The sequence below is a fragment of the Sycon ciliatum genome, chromosome 1 (genome assembly GCF_964019385.1).
Source record: "Sycon ciliatum chromosome 1, ocSycCili1.1, whole genome shotgun sequence".
NCBI lineage: Eukaryota > Metazoa > Porifera > Calcarea > Leucosolenida > Sycettidae > Sycon > Sycon ciliatum.
The window spans coordinates 81,726,016-81,745,853 of record NC_088643.1 but is presented as its reverse complement, the minus strand read 5'-3'; the positions used below and the strand labels follow the sequence as shown (position 1 = coordinate 81,745,853).

The 19,838-nt window shown below is 45.5% G+C and overlaps 2 protein-coding genes across 2 annotated transcripts; both read right to left on the bottom strand.

Annotated features, from left to right (window-relative positions):
- Positions 1 to 332: 332 nt before the first annotated feature.
- Positions 333 to 1,830, bottom strand: LOC135805842 (eukaryotic initiation factor 4A-III-like). The gene has a single exon (XM_065319958.1). The coding sequence runs from the start codon at positions 1,716 to 1,718 to the stop codon at positions 465 to 467; it is 1,254 nt and encodes a 417-aa protein (XP_065176030.1). The 5' UTR covers positions 1,719 to 1,830; the 3' UTR covers positions 333 to 464.
- Positions 1,831 to 6,186: 4,356 nt separating this feature from the next.
- On the bottom strand, positions 6,187 to 18,857 carry LOC135805840 (stabilin-1-like). The gene is made up of 17 exons (XM_065319956.1): positions 18,280 to 18,857; positions 17,113 to 17,164; positions 16,603 to 16,825; positions 16,288 to 16,440; positions 15,754 to 15,909; positions 14,960 to 15,022; positions 13,081 to 13,209; positions 12,805 to 12,855; positions 12,434 to 12,532; positions 11,880 to 12,020; positions 11,357 to 11,506; positions 10,737 to 10,826; positions 9,723 to 9,896; positions 9,280 to 9,309; positions 8,254 to 8,529; positions 7,733 to 7,937; positions 6,187 to 7,037 (listed from the first exon to the last, which is right to left on the bottom strand). Exons 1-16 carry the CDS (start codon positions 18,605 to 18,607, stop codon positions 7,737 to 7,739), a joined length of 2,316 nt encoding a protein of 771 aa, XP_065176028.1. The 5' UTR covers positions 18,608 to 18,857; the 3' UTR covers positions 6,187 to 7,037; positions 7,733 to 7,736.
- Between the last annotated feature and the right edge of the window lie 981 nt (positions 18,858 to 19,838).

The window sequence follows — 19,838 nt, the reverse complement described above, 5'->3', positions numbered from 1 at the left end:
AAAAGCGACCCTGTCAGCTTTTCTATTATAATTATTGTTTTTCAAATGAAGAGTGAGCAAAATACAATCAGTCAGATCATGTAGACAAAAATGATTAATTTTATGTCATGACTCATCTAGCATGTATATGTACGTGGAAGTCGTCAAAATAATTAATTATTTTGACGACTCCCTTTTCAATGACGTGCGTACAATGCATACCCCTTGTGCGTACACGTACACGCCGTAGAGCTACGGTGAAGCATGGAGGGGGGTTCAAGCACCTGCTCGATGTATATTTATGGAGGGGGGGGGGGGGGGGGGCAAGCAGCTGTACGGCATGCGTACATGAATGATGAAGCCAAGACCAGACACTTGCAAGAGTAAAAGTGATGAAGCTCGAAGCCGAGTGAGAAAAAGAGAAAAGACATAAAAGTAAAAAGATACAGTTCATACAAATCGAAGTCAACTCTACTGTCAGATGCCTATGCTACAAGACTATGATGTGGAACAAACTCGCCATACCTGGGTGGAAAAACTAGATGAGAAACATTCATCGGCATTTCATCAATTTGCGTACTGTAGTACTGCTCGATATCACGGAGAATGCGGATGTCATCACTCTTCACAAAGTTGATGGCAACACCCTTGCGACCGTAGCGACCTGATCGACCGATGCGATGGATGTACAACTCACGGTTGTTGGGCAGATCGTAGTTGATCACCAGCGATACTTGCTGCACATCAAGACCTCGTGCCCAGACATCTGTTGAAATCAAGACACGGCTGTCACCAGCTCGGAACTTCTTCATGATGGCTTCCCTCTCTTTCTGTGGCATGTCACCATGCATCGATGCTACTGTGAAGTTGGCCTCCACCATCTTCTCCGTCAGCCAATCAACCTTTCTCTTGGTGTTGCAGAAGATGACGGCCTGTGTAATAGTGAGTGTGTCGTACAAATCACACAGAGTATCGAACTTCCATTCCTCTCTCTCGACGGCAACAAAGAACTGCTTGATACCCTCCAGGGTCAGTTCATCACGCTTTACGAGAATGCGAATGGGATTGCTCATGAACTTGTGGGTCATTTCAAGAATCTCATGAGGAAGGGTAGCGCTGATAAGAACGACTTGCGTGCCTGGTGGCAAATATCGGTACACCTCGTAGATCTGCTCCTTGAATCCTTTGTTCAACATCTCATCAGCCTCATCCAATACCAGCATCTTGATGGAGCGAGTACGCAATGCACGGCGAGAAATCATGTCACGAACGCGGCCCGGCGTTCCAGACACTATGTGTTGGCCATACTCTAGCTTCCGGATATCCTCTCCAACATTGGTACCACCAATGCACGAATGACACTGCACATTCATATGGTCTCCAAGTGCTAAAACCACTCTCTGAATCTGTGTTGCCAACTCACGAGTCGGTGAGAGGGCTAGAACCTGCGTTTCACGAAGCTGGGTGTCCAAAATCTGCAATGAAGAGATTGAGAAAGTAGCTGTCTTTCCAGTACCGGACTGTGCCTGCGCAATCACATCTCTTCCACTGGTTATTGGTTTGATGGACCGTTGCTGAATAGCAGATGGCTTCTCAAAGCCGTAAGCATAAATTCCTCGCAAAAGTTCCTCACGTAGACCCATACTATCAAAGGTCGGTGTAACTTGCACTTCCTCTGAGGTTTCGAACACAACATTTGATAGGTCTGCATCGTTCCCCTTCACTTTCCTGGTCGCCATTGTGCCGAACCTTCACTGCCACTTCAAAGCAAATCGAACGGCGAAGGAAGAACATTCATCGCTCGACAATTGAGCTCAAAACAAAAGGAAAATAAATGCTCAAGCGCACAAATCTAATGTCGAGAAACCACGCATGCAAAAAAATAAGGTTTTTCGCGCGGGCTAGCCGTATGACAATTCACCGAAAGACACTTCAACGAAAGACAAATCATCGGCAGGACTTTTGCCAGCACGAGCAGTCGAGCACCCTCGACCTCGTGTGAGTCGTGACGTTGCAGATATGGCTTGGTAGATCTACATGTAATCAGTGTAATGATGTAGACTTTGTAGTTGACGTTGATTGAGTCGTGTGAAGAAGTCAGGTACAGTAGGATTCAGTATAGAGCAGTAGTGGAACGTGTGTGGTAGTCTTTGCCGATTTTTGAGGGTATCCTGGATTTGGTTTGCAGCGCTGTGGAAATGGCTTGCTGTGGAGGTCCCAGCACTGGATGTTGTATCAAAGGTACGACCTCGTAGCACGCCCTGAACCTAAAAAATTTCAAAAAATAATTGACTTGGATCTCCGGGAGTCTGTGAGAGAACGCCCACTCCTGCCGTTGTGACAGATTCCAGGGCCACGTTGAAGGGCCCTATCCCGCCACCCATGGCTGCTTCTGGACTTTTTTTAGGTTTGGATCCCGCGCACGGACAGAATTGGCTAGAAAATGTGAAAAAAATTGTAAATGTATTAAATTTTGTTTGGCTCCTGGGTGACTCGCATACCGTGGCACTGTGCCGGAATTTTGAGTTTTTCCGGCCTGGAAAGCCTGCCAGTGAGGCGCAAGAACTTTTAAAATTAATCATGTCCAGAGGGCCAGCATAGTGGCAGGAGTGTGTGGTGCAAATTTCACTCAAATCCATTGAGAGAGCAAAGTTACGGTCAATTGAATGCCATAATGAATTATTTACGACCAGGCTGCTACCTTAAGGGGGCAGCCTGGTCCTAAAATCCCTGAAAAATCGAATTTGTAAATTCATATCGAGTGCTACATCAGCATGAATAGCTGCAAAATCTCTGAAAATCTTGTCTCGATCTGACCAGCCGTTCAAGAGTTATGGCCGAAAATGTGCCCTTGCAAGGAAAGATTTTTTTTATGCACACTGTCATTTGTTGGCAGCACTGTATTTGTATGTGAGCAGACCGTACGCAACTTGTCGTATCATGGAAAGACGCGAAAGTGTGCAGAATTTTGCTCCAAGTCCAAAAAATCACGTTTTTGAGCCACGTGCAGCAGGACTTTTGCCAGCACCCTCGTGACGTTGCAGATATGTGGCTTGATTATTGTAGTTGACGTTGATTTAGTGACTTTGGCAAGTTTGAGTCGTGTCAAGAAGTCAGGTAGGATTCAGTATTAGGCAGTAGTGGAACGTGAGTGGTAGTCTGTGCCGATTTTTGAGGGTATCCTGGATTTGGTTTGCAGCGCTGTGGATATGGCTTGCTGTGGACGTCCCAGCACTGGATGTTGTATCAAAGGTACGATCTCATAGCACGCCCTAAACCTAAACACATTCAAAAATTGACTTGGGTCTGTGGGAGTGTGTGAGAGAACGCCCACTCCTGCCGTTGTGACAGATTCCAGGGTCACGTTGAGGGGCCCTATCCCACCACCCATGGCTGCTTGTGGACTTATTTTAGGTTTGGATCCCGCACACGGACAGAATGGGCACGAAAATGTCAAAAAATTTGTAAATGCATTAATTTGGCTCCTGGGTGACTCGCACACCATGGCACTATGCCGGAATTTTGGGTTTTCCGGCCTGGAAACTTGCCTGTCAGTGAGGCGCAAGAACTTTTAAATCATGTCCAGAGGGCCAGTGTGGTGAAAATTTCACTCAAATCCATTGAGAGACACCAAAGTTACGATCAATTGAATGCCATATGAAATTTACGACCATGGTGCTACCTTCAAGTCCTTACTGAAAGTCACTTCACAGAAAGACATTTCACCGAATGGCTATATCACCGACAAGACAGCTCACCGAAATTCTACTGTAAATAATTGTAATGACTGGTTCGTAGTCAGGCTAACTTCACAGGCGCTCAGTTTCGCAGCGCTGAAAGGCTCCAACTGACGTACTGGCGCGCTGATTGCACGTTATTTGGCAAATGTAGTACAGTCCCAAAGGTGCTCTTTTATTTCGCACTTAGTGCTTTTCGCGTCCCTCCAAATATGCTGAAAAAGTGCTCTTATTCCAGTGAAAACAGGCAAAAGTGCTCTTTTTCAGTGAAGCATAGCCATGATACATGTTGAGATATGAATCCAAGCTGAGAAATGAATACTAGGGCACTCTTCCACTTATGGGTCCACGAAAGGCAAAACAGGAAGTAAAGTTCAAAAAACCTACTTTTTACAGCATTGTGTACAAGCTTCACCAACATGTTTTTCGATTTTGACAGCATGTTACAAGGCGAGGACGCATAGTGCTCCTGACTACAACCTGACCATAACCCGGTTGGCAGAGTCCCGGTCTTGCGACCATTTGAACCGTATTTAGGGGTGAAAGTTGGCACTGAGATCCCGAGTTCGAGTACTCTGATTTTCTCCGATCGAATATTCGAGTATTCGAGTATTTTTCATCTCCTAAAAATTGCACACCAAGGGCTTTAAAATAACATGATACAACCCTGATTGAACCGAGTAGCAGTCATTTTTCTCGGGTATATCGGTTGGTGGGTCATTTGGGCTCTCTCTACTCGTGAACAAATGTTCACCACACAGCCTGCACATCACCATCTGCCAACTGCTGCCCTGAAACTGCAGATTTCTGTAGTAAATGCATGTACCATGTATGAACGAGTACTCTGATTTATTCCGAGTACAATTATTTTTGAATAAACCGAGCGAGTACTCGAGTACTCGGTATAATTGTTTCACCCCTAACCGTATTGGTACTATTGGGAAAACCCAGGTTCGGACCCTCGTTACTCTAGGGGTTGGTAGGATTAACGAAAACATTGTTTTGTGTTGTAGATGTCGTCGTGTTGCCGCCGCAGTATTGTTCACGTTGTCCCATTGCTGCCGCTGTAGGGATCACATTTGGAAAGGATTTTGTGATTGTAATGTTGTTATTTTATTTTATTTCTCTGGAATTTGTCATTTATCTTTCTTTTTTTCTTTTTGTTCTTTTCTCACTCTCTTTCTACCAACCCCTAGAGTAACGAGGGTCCGAACCTGGGTTTTCCCAATACGGTTCAAATGGTCGCAAGACCGGGACTCTGCCAACCGGGTTATGGTTGTAGTCAGGAGCACTATGCGTCCTCGCCTTGTAACATGCTGTCAAAATCGAAAAACATGTTAAACTACCAAGCAAGGCTTCTGTGTATATACCAAGCTTCACCAACTAGTACTTGTTGCCCCCTCCCCCAAAAGCGGCGTGCCCAGGCCCATCGAGCACTCGGAAACTGTGATCGCATGCATGAACAAACAGATTTCAGTACTTTTTCAGCTAAAAAAGCTCAAAAAGGGCGATACTCACCAAAAAATGCAATAAAGGGCGAAAGAAACGGGCTTTTCCAAAAAGGGCCAAAAAGGGCGAGCACCTTTGGGAAAGGGCTAGCCACATGCACAGTACGCCAGTGAGGCGGCATGGGCATGGATTAACTCCGAAAAATCCCTGGACGTGTGGCCCCAGAGTTGGCCCAGACAGATTCTGCTCCGCTCGCCTCGATATTTTGCCGCAAAATGTTGCTGCGGAATCTTCGATGTTTTGCCGAGCCTGGCACTAGAAACTCGATATTTTGCTCCCGAAAAACGTGTATTTTATCCACTTCCCGTACAACGTTTCATAAAAATCCCAGGGTCGGTTTCTCAACACAGGTTTCCGCGCACGTCACTGAGTTCTTCCAAAATCATGTCGATCCACGTCCACAGTGAATCCCAGTGATATTTCGGTGACATGATCTCGTCTCGGGCAGTGTATCAAGCTGAACGGGTAAGAAACAAGGAAATCCAAGTATCAGGCATCGATTTTACTCACCATCTCGATATTTTGCTCCGATTTTGCCAAAGGAATTGCCGGCAGGATCTGTCTGGGCCTACCGCAGAGAGGAAGAGGCTACACGGAAGCCAAATCAACCACGAACAGCATTTGGACATGTTGTCCTGGGGAAGGCTCGGAATCGGCTTCCGTGAATGTCGATCTAAAACAGACAGGCCATCCATCGCTCAATCATACCTGTGTACTGTGGATGGACAACATATTTTGTTCTTAAAAGAACGACCCGAAAAATTAATGTAACCGTGTGCTCTTCCAATGCATTATCGAAACCGTTTTCAACTTTCAAGGTGCACGGTTGAAAAAGAGATAGTTATTGTTCGCCTTTGTAGAAAGATGCGTGGACCTCATCTAGAATTCTAGACTATCATATCTAATAACGCTAAAAAAAAGGAGTGCATGCACTCGTCCCAGGATACCAGAGCAAAAAATATTCAGTTTTGGATTTGAACGTTGTTTTCATGTGACTAACATAAGAAATCATAACACACTAATGGTGTCGGGGTAGTTTCCATCACACATTTCTTTTGCGTTGGGGTTCAATATCCTGTGTTTTGCTGGTGTACAGGCGCTAAGGTGATGTAGTATAATAAATGGCATCGTGAGGCGAGAGACCGAGAGTACAGTAGTAGAGTCTGTACACTGACCAGGCCGCATCACTACACAATATGACACAAACTTATTGCCAAGTTATTGGACACGCAAAGTGAAGGGGAAACGATAGCTGTGTTACATTCTAGTAGAGCCTGCTGGACAAATTCATATCATAAATAGGAAAGACGATTGGCAAGTCGGCCTGAAAAGTTATGAAAAGTCAAGAAGCCTCAAAACTTGAACAATGTACCTCGTATAACATTGAGGGCAATGGAGAATCAGTCAGTGTGCAAAACTAAACTAGATGTCCCAAAACTCTCAACCAGATCATACTGAAGGCAGATTATATTCTAAATTACTATGCTAGAATGCCGGTGCTATTATTTTATTTTTAGATTTAACGTGAACTGAGTATAATAACAATCTGTAAAGGAATATTTAGGATGAAAATGGCGACCTTGCCTTCCACGTAGTCGGTCCATGTCAAAAGGCCTAGGAAACTTAGAGAGCGTATGAAAAACCAGATAGTGCAGAAGGAGTCAGATTAATCTTCAGGAGGAAGAGTGGTAACTAGTGGTTCCAATACGTGCAAGTACATGTATGTGATATGTGTTAATGCGGCCAGCCGCATGCTTGGGACAGTTAATTTGCTGCTAACTGAGTGATCAAGTTGATGATGAACAACATCATCTGCATGGAACAGAATACACAAGCAGAGAGAGAGGATTGATTTAGGATCTCTTTTCGTAGACAAACCTTTGAAAATGGGAACATCTACTCGGATAATGGTCTGGGTTTTAGGAGCCTACAATAACACATTCAGATATTCACGATTGAATGCCTTGCCGTTTCCCAGAATCCCGGATGGTCATGTTCAAGTACAGGCCACCGGGAAGCAAATACAGTATTTTGAACCAGAGCGACCAAGTTCGCAGGACATTCAACTAGGGAATGTTGTATTGCAGATTCTTCCGACCAAAACCAACCTTACTTATCGCCAAAAGGGCAAAAAAGAGCTCCAAGCCTTTCATCCATGCAAACATTTCCATTTTTGTTTCCATAGTATCCTGTTATAATGACATCACAGGCTCAACACCCAAATATGGAATGTGCACAATCATGAATACCCCACGAGTGCCGTATTCCACTGCCCTCAGACCACCGCTCGCTGCATTTTTCTTTGCCCATCACCAAGGAAGGGCTCATGATAACATTACTTTGATAAGCATGCCAGAATCCTTGAAAGATTCCTGGAAATTCCTTGAGAGATTGGCCTGGAAAAGACCCTGAAAAGGGTTGGAGAGTTGTAGGATGAGGCGCATATACATCATTGAAGCAACGATGTGTAGACATATATCACCAGACACGATAGTTCTACTACTCACCATATCAATTATCCAACAGCTCGTTGGAACTAGTTGCTTCCAGACTGTCTGCAGGTGACAAGTCATGGGATTTACTGAGGGGGTGCTGGTTTGCCACAAGTTCAGACACGGACACATCGGACAGAGATTGGCGCTCCAAATTTGGGCTATCTCCTTCTTCACTCGCTTGCTCTTCTTCTGGGATTGATGTCATTGTGGTGCCACTCTGTCAGAGGTACGGGTAAAACACGATATTACTGTTAGCATACCGATGAATATAGAGGACCTTTTTTATTTTATTATTATACCGATGGACATAGAAGACAGGTATTACACATCTGCCCATGCACAAACACACCATGAAACAATATTGCATGATCATTAATCATTCCAGACTTCAACCCCCCCTCCGTAGACACATCCGAATACTGAGCAGCCATGGAGATCTAAATGCGGAAAGTACACAATAGTGTGTCCAAATGATTAGAAACAAAACTATTGATGTCTCATCAGTCCTGAATGCGTGGAAAAAATTCTCCTACCTGAGTGGCATGGAAAGAAACAACAGTTGGCGAAACAACAACGAATTCTCGTTCTCCCGGGCCTTGGCGGCATACATATGCACCTGGCATACCCGGAACAAGCTGCACATCGCATGGCATACTGGGCTGAGGACTCCGCGCTTGCTGCTGTTGCGGCTGCTGTTGTGTTTCAGAGATGGAGACAACTCGTCGCTTCATCTTCCACAAGACGACTCCAGCCACGACCACGAGTACTGCCAGCGTGGCTCCGATGGACAATGGAATCAGGAAATATTCCTAAAAAAAGGCCACAGCACAAATCAAGGATAAAATACTCTTACACCTGGAATTGGTTCCTTATATGTGCCTGAACGCAGTCCAATCCAAATCCTGGCTGAATCTTAAAAACATCCAATCATGCTTCAATCAACTTTTTCAAGGAAATTAGGCTGACATGCCATGGAAAAACAGCTGCCACTGGACACGCCCAAAACTGTACTTGAACAACAAATAAAGGTGTCCATAAAAACTCGGATGTTGAGCCTATAGTAATGTGTAAAGAGAAAAGGACCTACAAGTTACTAGTTATGACTAACAGTCCACCAAGGTAACGAGATAATAAACAGTCATATAGTGCGACAACAAGGCACGAACTGACAAGGATATTGAGACATTCGATGACCTGGCACCTAGTTGCAACACATCTAGATGTCTTCAATATTCTTGTCAGTTCGTGCCTTGTTGTCGCATTACCTGACTGTTTTTATTACCTCGATACCTTGGTGGACGGTTAGTCATAACTAGTAACTTACAGAATGAAGTTGAAGACACCACTGCAGCTGTACGTATGGTTGATAAATATGGTGGTAAAGACACACCTGGCAATATGGCGGTATGGCAGGCGTGTGTTTACCGCCATATTGCCAGGTGTGTCTTTACCACCATATTTATCAACCATAGTAACTTATAGGTCCTTTTTTCTTTTTACATACAGGTGTCTGCACGATGATTAAATACACCACAACAACAAACACTGGTTTTGCTAACCGAGCGGTGTGAGTTTGTCTTGGCGGTTTCCTTGACGAATTGAAAGGCAGACGAAAACAGACAGTAGAAAAGACGTATAAGAAAAGGGAACATTATGAGGTGCATCTCTGTGGACCTTGCATAGAAACATGTGCAGATACATTCATCACCTGGTGGGCTTTTATCTTCTGTACGTAAGGCTAACAGTTCTCATAGAGATTACCGGTAGGTAGACCCTCAACATGACTTTCGTATGCACAATATTCACTTCCATCTGACTTCCGCCATATCAAACTGAACACTGGCAGCACCAAGTGCACAGGTCCTAAAAGCCTCGCTTTTAAACACTGCTGGGGCCTCCTACTGCTTTCGCAACACATGCAGCACTCAACACACTGTGACATTCGCTTCTGAAGCACTCAACACAACGCTCTCCTCTTTAAACTGCTTTAGCACACTCTTACAGAGTCTTCGTCACTGTCTGACTGAGAACCAGTCCCAGATCTCTCTGGTGCTCGAGGAGGGAATGTTGGCTCCACGCTATTCGCTTCACTGTCAGTTATCCTGGTGTCGCAGGCAGTACCAGTATATCCAGGCTCGCACAAACATGTTCCACTGCCAGAGATTCCATCGGCACACTGAAGAAAAATGAAAACCAAATAATCAGACTGGGGAAATACAGATTCTGCAAATAACACAAAGCAAAATTGCCTTTGTCTTGAGAAAGTGCTCAATACACGAAGAGGAGCCTGTGGCTCTGTGAACATCATCATGCGTGGTATACATGTAGCCTGGACCATGAACTTGCTCCAAATGGTGGCGCAGTTCAAGTGTCAGCTGACAATTGCTCCATTCAGTTGCTACCCGCTACTCAGTCAATGCACTGAATCACTGGAAGGATGATTAGTTCATTGAGTCGTGATATTATGACATTTCCGGCCACTCTCCGTTGTCAGAACGATGGGTGACAATGGCCAACGTCATCATTTTGCAACTCAATAAACAAATCATGGGTGTGGGGGGGGGGGGGGATTACTTTGACTCAACATCCGAGTTCAATAAACTAATGTTTTCGAGGAACTCACATATTTTTTAGGGCGAGTAGCAACTAAATAGAGTGGTTGTCAATTGACAACCCCCAATTTCTTCATAATGCAGTTTCATGGAGAACCATAAACGTTTAATGACAAGATAGCTTAACGTAAGGTTTGTGCTCCACCTTGGGAAAGACCTCGGAAGAGACGTCATACAGAACATAATTATACTCGTACAAGTACACGCATATGTAAGTTGATTTTCTTGTCCAAACTCTCTCTCTCTCTCTCTCTCTCTCTCTCTCTCTCTCTCTCCGGATGTAATGCTGCACAGGTCGTAACTTACTGCCTAGCATCGCATGAAGGAGCCGTGTTCACAGCAAATGTTTCTGAAACGAAGGAGAGATTCTGAGCATCTCCAAGCACTGTGCTACATGTACTCACAGTTCCATGGCCACTGCATGGGTTGGCCACATTGCTGCCAGGGCACGGTAAGCATGCTGAACTGTAGTAGCCCTTGCAACACGTCACAATCTGAACGAAAAAAAAACAAAGCCAAAGGACAAGACAAAAATCAATTGATCGTTTTTTTTTGTCTCGCCTAAGAGCTTTCCGTTAAAAGGTCAATGTTGACGCATCGGGTAGTCGCACGGAGCTGGGAAACGCACATGAAAGGATTGCAGTAGGATATGCACCACCTGTTGCAGCTATATTGTACTATTTGACTTATCCAACCAAGGGCATGCAGACCAGCATAATTTACTACTCCCCTACAATCATTAGTATCAAAAGTTCAACAAGAGCTACATGCTTATAAGTCGCATACAAAACCTGGACCTATTAAAGCTGGAATCATATCCATGTACACTTTGGCATGAGAGCCAGGTTTCTAGTGAAACACTGCTTGAATTCAAAGCAGGGGTTCCTACGTATAGCAACGCACAAACTAAGCCTATAACTCATCCTCTCAATATGAGATCAGACTTGCATCCAAGTACAACCCCCTGTACAAATGTCTACAGGTCACATGATCAGTAACATCACTGAGATTCACTGTACCATACCTTGCTCGGCTTCTCGTTGACACACTCTCTGTAGCGACAGTTGTGAGTGCCACAGCCTTTAGTGGTGACACCTAGGCGGATGTCAGGAAGCCCTGGTGCACAGCTAATACGGCCCGTCGGATAGCCGCTAGGACAGCTCGTGCACTTGCCCTGTGTGGTTGAAAAATAGACAAATTAGAAAACTCCGTCATAAGGTTGAGGGGGTTCGCATCATTCTTTACGATGACACGGCCAGAGTGCCGGAGGTCCAGCATCTCTAATACAAATGTAACCAGATTTACAAGGCTTTTTTAACCTTAGCGGTATCATAATTATAGGCGACATCTTTGCAAGACTGATGATGGCATTCGGATCACAGTCTGATTGGGAAAGAGCAGGTTTGCTCTAATCGACTTCCATATACAAGGTTGCAGCCGGGAAGCCTCACCATGGCACCTTATTTCAATAGAAGAAGCGGCTTTAGACATTGAATGGAAAGCATAACTGAGTCAAGTACTGCCATGCCATTGGCCGTCTGACTTACCGGGTATCTATCCCTGACCTCCTGCACGCAGCGGTTGGACGGGTATTGCAGCGAGAAAACACCGTCCACAATGTGAATAATACCGTTGCTTGCAGTGATGTTACTCTGGATAAGAGGCGCGCTGTGGACAAGAATTTCCGCCTGTGAGCACGTACACGGAGGAATACATGTAAGCAGAGCTTCAGAATGTGAAACAGCTTCAACGATGCATTGGGGTTCTCTAAAAGCAGATTATCAACGGGTCTGCACAAAACCGTGTTGTCAAGAACTATTCCAGCATGTATAAGACTTATTTGACACAAAGAGCAACGATGGTATGACAACCATCACCACACTGTATCTTCAGAATACCACATGGTGACGCAAGTTGTTCAGCACACACGCACGCACGCACGCACACACACACACACACACACACACACACACACACACACACATACACACATGGTTGAAACAAGCATGCGTGAGCAGCGTGCTTTGCTTGACACTGCCTTCCTGCAGACTGTGCCCTGGAGCTAGGAACAACATGGCCAGCAGCAGACTGTCTTGCTTACACTAGATAGGATTCTGACTGAGCCATTCACCAGCTGTCCCTCCAGGCTCAGGACTGGTAAATTGGTATTGGCCATCCTACTCAGGTCTACTACGGTATACTGCAGCAAGCAGACAAGAACAGAATCACAATTAGACTTGCATGTACATGTGCAGTACATTCGAACGGTAAAATTGCCGGCTGAACGAACGAAAGCTATACACAGGTTGCCAAGGTGATTGCTTGAAGGTTAAGAGACCAAAGAGCAAGTTGCAAACATGTGACATTCTACATGGGAGTAGTACAATCCTGCTCACGGTGACATTCAACATGGAAGTAGCGCAGTCCTGCTCATGGTATTGCGCAGAACAGATACAGTAGCACAGCACTTACCGGCATTGGCGCAACATGACTGCGGATAAGACCAACGAGCTGGCGCAGTTGCTGCGGTAGCAATGCGAGAAACAAAGCACAACAGACGCAGATAATTACTGAGCAGCAAAATCCATATCATACAGAAATAAACTTCTTGACAAAACTGAGGACCAAACAGAAAGGAGACCGAGGTATATTTTTATACACCAAACGCTTATACTTCTTTCACCCATGGATGGGTGTTAGGACATGTAGTTTGTCAGCATTAAAAGCAATAAATGACTTAATCCTTACTGCCTCGCTTTCCAGCATGGACAAAGACCAGTTGGCTTTCACGAGACCCAGCGTGCGGAACGCGCTGTTAGTTGGAGCAAAGATGGTATATCGTGCTGGAGGAGCCAGCAATGCATCGATGGAAGTCAGCTGGAAACCATTGGAAAATACAAATACACCAGCAGAAAAGTACTCACACAGAGCAGCAATCAATCCAATTTTTACTACCAAAGGCATTTGACCTTCTTAAAGGAGGTCAAAGACTGGTTCACAAAAGCATTTTCCTTCTTCTCTTTCTTTTCTTTCTGACAATGGATGAGTTCAAGCCTGCAGCCCTGCGGCTAAGCACCAGAAGTAATCATTCAGACAGGAGAATATCATGTAGAGTGAAACTGCACTGCCGAGCGACAATACTATGCAATTCTGCCTACATTTACGTACTGTACGCGTCCTCGCCTTGGCTTCGTCAATAACTGTGGCTAGTGTCAAAGTTATCTGCCCTCGTGCAAAGCTCGCTGTGCTTATTGCCCAGTTAGAGCACTCTGATTTTTTGATGCAGTTTGAGCCGGTATAAAACCCTTTGTTGTCAATTAGACTTCATTGCAAATCGGTTCGGCCAGTCACTCGTGACTGGCCGAACTCGTACGTACTGTACGCGTCCTCGCCTTGGCGTCGTCAATAACTGTGGCTAGTGTCAAAGTTATCTGCCCTCGTGCAAAGCTCGCTGTGCTTATTGCCCAGTTAGAGCACTCTGATTTTTTGATGCAGTTTGAGCCGGTATAAAACCCTTTGTTGTCAATTAGACTTCATTGCAAATCGGTTTGGCCAGTCACTCGTGAGCTCCGCTGACGAGACCTAACAAGGTGGAAACAGCTAGCTGTCCGGAGATTGAGTGCACACGTTCTGTGTCCGTTAGCTTTCGTAACTACAGTCAAACCTCGTTAGGACGAACACTGATAAGGCGAACTTTCCATTAGTACGAACTAAGGCCAATCCTATGGTTGGCCAGGCATCAATTCAAGTCAAAATTATTCGTTTATGACGAACTTCTGTACAGCGAACTTTCGCGAAGACGAACTATTTTCAAGTGTGATTTGAACAAAGTCAGTGTGGTCATGTACATGTAGTACGAACTTTCGGTCCACGAGCGTGCGCGTAGACTACGCTGGCTGCCTTTTTTCTTCTTCTTTTTTTCAATAGTCGAGATCATAATAATTATATTGTACGTACAGTGCAAATTGTTTTCAAGCGTGTTTTGAGCAAATCGATCAGTGCGTTGTGCGAACTTTCGACACAGTCGTAATTCATTGCACTTTGTCATTAATATTATTGTACTTACCGGTACCTGTTTCTGGCTTATGCTAAGAATAACATGCTTCCATGTACCACAGCATGCACCTTCACGTAAATACAATCCATCTGATATGTATATCGATTTTTTGTCAGATCTGGATAAGAAGAACTCCCGATAAGACAAACAAATTTGTTCAGTCCCTTGAAGTTCGTCCTAACGAGGTTTGACTGTGAATAGTTATACATATCTGCTGTACATGAACAGTGAACATACATCAAACTACAGTGCTGGAAACTGAAATCCGACCCCTGAGCGGTGCGCTCACATCGCAAAGACCCAACACGCGTGACGGGATAGCAAAACTACGAAATAGAGACCGCTAGAATGTGAACGCATCGCTAAGGAGTCGGATTTCAGTTGCCAGCACTATAGTTCTCCCAGTGCAGCGCTAAGGATATCCAATAAACACTGAGCAACCCAGCATGCAACATTCCAAGGCCATTTTAGAACAGTTGATCAAAGTGAGCTGAGTGGATCACCTGGTCTCACTACCACCCTGCACAATCATGGCACACAGATGTGAACAGTGCAAGATTCCTCCCGTACCTTCAGAACCTTGGCAAAGTCACTCAGGCCGGGGTATGCATTGATGGCATCTACAACAGATTTCTGAAAAAGAAACAGCACAAATAAGGGGAGACAAGAAAGAACAGACTTACTATAATTAAAGGTTATGACCAATAACTCAGAAGTTGTGACGGACTCGACCATTTGAAAATAATTTGAAACTGGCCGCCTCTCCACACTGCGCTCTTGGGGTGCGCTCTTGGCCCACAAGAACGAACTTCCTCGTTATGGTGTGGTGAATGTGGGTCAAGAGCGCAGTGTGGAGAGGTGGACAGTTTCAAAATTTTAATTGTAACCAGATAAAAATATAATTATACATACTTCGAAAGACAAAAAAATCAAAATATACAAAATACCGGTATACAAAAAATACAAAGAAAAAAGACAAAATATACATGAATTGGCTACCGTTACTTGACCGAAGTATGCAGTAGTGCACTTGTAGGAGCTGCAAGGAGCCATTTAAATTGCTGAAGCAATGCAACAGACGTTACTTTAGTAGTGTCTGGCACTAGCCAGGGTCCACACCGCCGTATTTTGTATCCCTGTGTGTGTGTGTGTGTGGGTGTGTGTGTGTGTGTGTTTGTACGTGCACGTGCGCTCATGGTACAGATGAAATTGCTCACCTGGCACATGTTCTTGTATTGCAAAGACGTTTCTTTCAGTTCGAATAACACACATGATGACCTAGGTAAAACAAAGCATAGCGAGGGCTCCTCTCTCATGTTAATGAGGTTAGGACATTGTCAAAACACACTAGCCCGGTGCCTTACCTGTTGTGTGTCCGGGAGCATGGAACGCGGCACAAGAAGATTGTTAACGAAATGCACCATGCCATTGCACACAGGCAAGTTAGAGTGGTGAATTAGTTGTGCACGGTCACTGGGCCTTGTCGTTGCCGACGAGGACACCTGCAGGTATGGCAAAGTCTGGGAATGAGAGCACACAACACACAAATACTACATGACTGAGAATGATTTTGTGTGCGGATCACCAACGTACAGAGAGGCACAAACACGTTCACGCACAGGCATGTATGGAACCAGAGCATGCAAATCGGTGACATCGAAGCCAGAGCTGCATGGTCAGATATGTGCCGATTTATCGTCACCAGCTCCTCTCTCTCTCTCTCTCTCTCTCTCTCTCTCTCTCTCTCTCTCTCTCTCTCTCTCTGGGCGTGCTTCTGTCTGTCCACTTTCCTGTCTGCCTGTCTCCCTCTGGCCCTCTCTCCTCTGTCTCTCTGTCTCTGCTCTGTGTGTGTGTGTGTGCTCGCGTATGGCATCCATGATACAGGCACGCAGACTCACCTGTCCGTGTGCAGTGGAGACCGTAATGTTCCAACCTTGCATTGTACCGATCTGCCTTGCCAAAACAAGCTCTGATGAGTTGAATGATCTTAGGACAATGTGTAACCGAAGAGCAGCCTTCAAGCACTCACTATTGGCATGGATTGCAACCTCCTGCAAACAAAAACAAGAACAACAAGAACAACAGCAACAAAACATACGTCAGGTCAGCCAGGCATCGATGATTAAGTGAACAATAGTATGCAAAGCAATCAAACAACTATGTGACGTCTCTTTTCGAGACTTTCAAATGTGTACACATGAAAGTGCACTCACAGAACTTCCGTTTCGTGCCCTTGCAAAGGCTACATTCGTCGGCGCAAATACAGTTAGGCGTGCTCTTGTGTCGTTGAGCAAGTTGATTATTTCTTCTCCAAACGACGTCCTCAGGTTGCTGAGGAACATTGAGGATAGATTGCTGCGTGCCAAAAGAACTTGCAGAGCTGTTCTGCCTCGACAGGCATTCTCTGACGTCGTATCCTGGTCGCCAGATATGCATCTGTGCAGCAGGAAACACAGAACAAGTACATCAAAGTGAACGACAGTGAAGAATGCTGCTGAAGAAGTCTGCGTACTTAAAAGTTGAAACAGCAAGAGAACACCTCACTGAAAGCAAATGTACAGGCTATGATAAGTGTGCACCATTGCAATCGTCGGTGCCTTCTTCAATGATGGAATGTGCGCACACTATACAGCAAGGCCAAAGGCACAACATGCACGTTAAATGTACATGCTTTGGCCATTGTGCAACACTCGAGACCCATATTTTCAAATATCTATGCTCACCTTCCTCTCTCGCATTTGAATTCCTTTCTGCAATCGGACTGCCTTTGACATCCTGGGCATTGCAAGAAAAGATGGGAAAGCGTCACAAATCTTGTGCTTCATGAAAACACATGTTTTGTAAATACCCATATCGTACTCCCAACTTTGCTAAAACCAATCTGTTCAAAGCACAGGAAGAGGATGAGAAAAATATGCCCAGTGGTAGCAAACATAATATCGCCACTCGTAACTAGCCAAGTAAGGTCATTATCAGCAGTCCCATTACATGAACACAGCCATAAATCCGTTGATCCCCGAGCTGCAGAGAGTGCTCAATGTCAGAGACAGAGCCTAGTACATAGCAGACTCAGCGGAGGACGTTCAGGTTGGCTGTAACTATGAGCTACATGACGCTGGGCAATCATCAGACAACTGATCTATGAACACAGCTGTAGATATATTCTCCTGAACAACAAGTTAACATGAATGTGCTCTGGGTTGCAATTTTGATGTTAAAAGAGAACGGTGATATAGCTATATGTGGATCACCACGCAATGAGTAAACAAGGTTGCTGGTTTCTCACACACGGCGTCGGATACGAGCCTCATTCACTTCCCCGGGCGCAAACTGGGTGGGGTAGAATGCAGTGTACGTTACATCAGCATGTGCGTCAACCCGGCATGTTACATCCTTCACTGTACCACAGAGTAGCGTAGCCAATGGCGAAGTCAATTCTTAGCTATGAATCGCGGCCATAGGATCGCTAGCAAGCCATGGAACTTCTTCTGGCACATGATTCCAGTAGTCAGACCTTGCTTGTTGCATCCTATACTGTCCGGTTACCTCGCCAACCGGTAGAAATCAGTTGCAGAATGTTTACACCCTGGAATACAGTGCAACCCGTTTTTGATCATTCGGTTCCTGCGCCTATCCGTATATTTTCGTGAAAACAAATGTGTGCGCATGATTGCTGGCGAGAACATAGTGAATGTGGTGAAACGCTCCCCATTATCTATTGAATGACGAAGACTAATTTTGACTGAGCTGATCCGACACAAACAACTACCGGTTATACTAGTTATGACAACTACTTCAAATTCCCATATTTACACAATCATGCACTTTACCTATGCACACAGCCGCTACCCATGCACCCTAGGCCTAGCCTCCTCCATCCCACCACCTACCTTGAGGCTTGGGTCTTGGGGTTATGGTGCGCTCCGGAGTTCCAGTTGGTTGTGATGGGATAATCCTGGTGTTGGTCAACCTTGGCGTTGGACGTATGGTTCTCGTTCTATCGCTAGGTAGAGGTGGAGGTGGTCTAGACGTGGGCCTATCTAGTGGTGGAGTTATCCCCGTCGGTCTAGGTGGACGTGGTGCAGTTCCACCACCGCCGGCTCCCGGCCCCCCTGGGCCTTGACAATCCACGATTGCAGGACAGAAGAGCAAACCTACTGCCATGAACATCCATGCTAACCGCCCCCTGAGCAGCGTAGCAAATGCATATTGAGGCATTTTGAGTACTACCGCACACCAAATAATTCCAACAACACCACGCTATTATCAACTGCTTTTCCGGACAGTTATTAGTTTCTTCTGGCGTGAGGAATACAGGAAAATAATTACATATTTCTTCTCTCATTACAGCCCAGCTGAGGTAAGCAGGCGCTAGCCATTGCAAATAAAAGTACAATCCATCAGTCTTCAAATTCCACACGACAGCCACTTCTGGCACAGCGAGGACTTCAAATTTCTGTGCTTGGTGCGATATGACTCCCCATAGTAGGCAATAGAGCAGCCGGACGCACACTGGATCAGGTCGTTCCCTGTTGAGATGTCGCCAAAGAGAGCCATGCCATGCCAGGTACTAGTAGTAGGTCAGGACAGCTAGTACATCGATACCTGGATACATGCCCTGCACGTGCACCTCTCACAAAAGCACGTCCCACCGCCGATGCACGTGACGTGAATGATCCATGCAGATCTATGTATGGTGCTGCAACTCTTCTAAGTAATTAGTTCTAGTGCCTAGTACCGGACCGTACCGTTACGACTGACTGTGCGATCTGCTCAGAGCCGGATACGTACAATCATGTAGATCTACAGTACATGACTGGTCAGGATACACCATTGTCACCACTGACACTGGCACTGACTGACACTGCATGCGACAGTCTGTACTGCCTTCTCTACTGAGTAGATCATGGTAGATCTACTGGCGTAGAATCTACCTACCACTTCACTGACCGACACATACACAGGCAGGACTGACTCTGACTGTCTGAGTTCGAGGACTTTGACTCTTGGCTCCCTTTCTCTTTCTATTCTCATTTTCTCTTTCTATTCTCCCTTTCGAGCCTCAGCCTGAGGGCTTCCTATTCTCTCTCCCTTTCTCGGGCTTTCTATTCTCTCCTCTCTCTCTCTCTCTCTCTCTCTCTCTCTCTCTCTCTCTCTCTCTCTCTCTCTCTCTCTCTCTCTCTCTCCCTCTCCCTCTCCCTCTCCCTCTCCCTCTCCCTCTCCCTCTCCCTCTCTCTCTCTCTCTCTCTCTCTCTCTCTCTCTCTCTCTCTCTCTCTCTCTCTCTCTCTCTCTCTCTCTCTCTCTCTCTCTCTCTCTCTCTCTCTCTCTCTCTCTCTCTCTCTCTCTCTCTCTCTCTCTCTCTTTCTCTCTCTCTCTCTCTCTCTCTCTCTCTCTCTCTCTCTCTCTCTCTCTCTCTCTACCTATCGACGTTCAAATACTGCTCAAGTA

Excerpts from the sequence above, each read along its gene's own strand:
- LOC135805842 (XM_065319958.1), bottom strand. The coding sequence starts at position 1,718 with ATGGCGACCAGGAAAGTGAAGGGGAACGATGCAGACCTATCAAATGTT.
- LOC135805840 (XM_065319956.1), bottom strand. The coding sequence starts at position 18,607 with ATGCCTCAATATGCATTTGCTACGCTGCTCAGGGGGCGGTTAGCATGG. Across the intron at positions 12,856-13,080 it reads CCATGCTGGAAAGCGAGGCA|CAACTGCGCCAGCTCGTTGG; the intron begins GTAAGGATTAAG and ends TTGCTACCGCAG. Across the intron at positions 9,310-9,722 it reads CAGACAGTGACGAAGACTCT|GAAACCGCCAAGACAAACTC; the intron begins GTAAGAGTGTGC and ends CAATTCGTCAAG.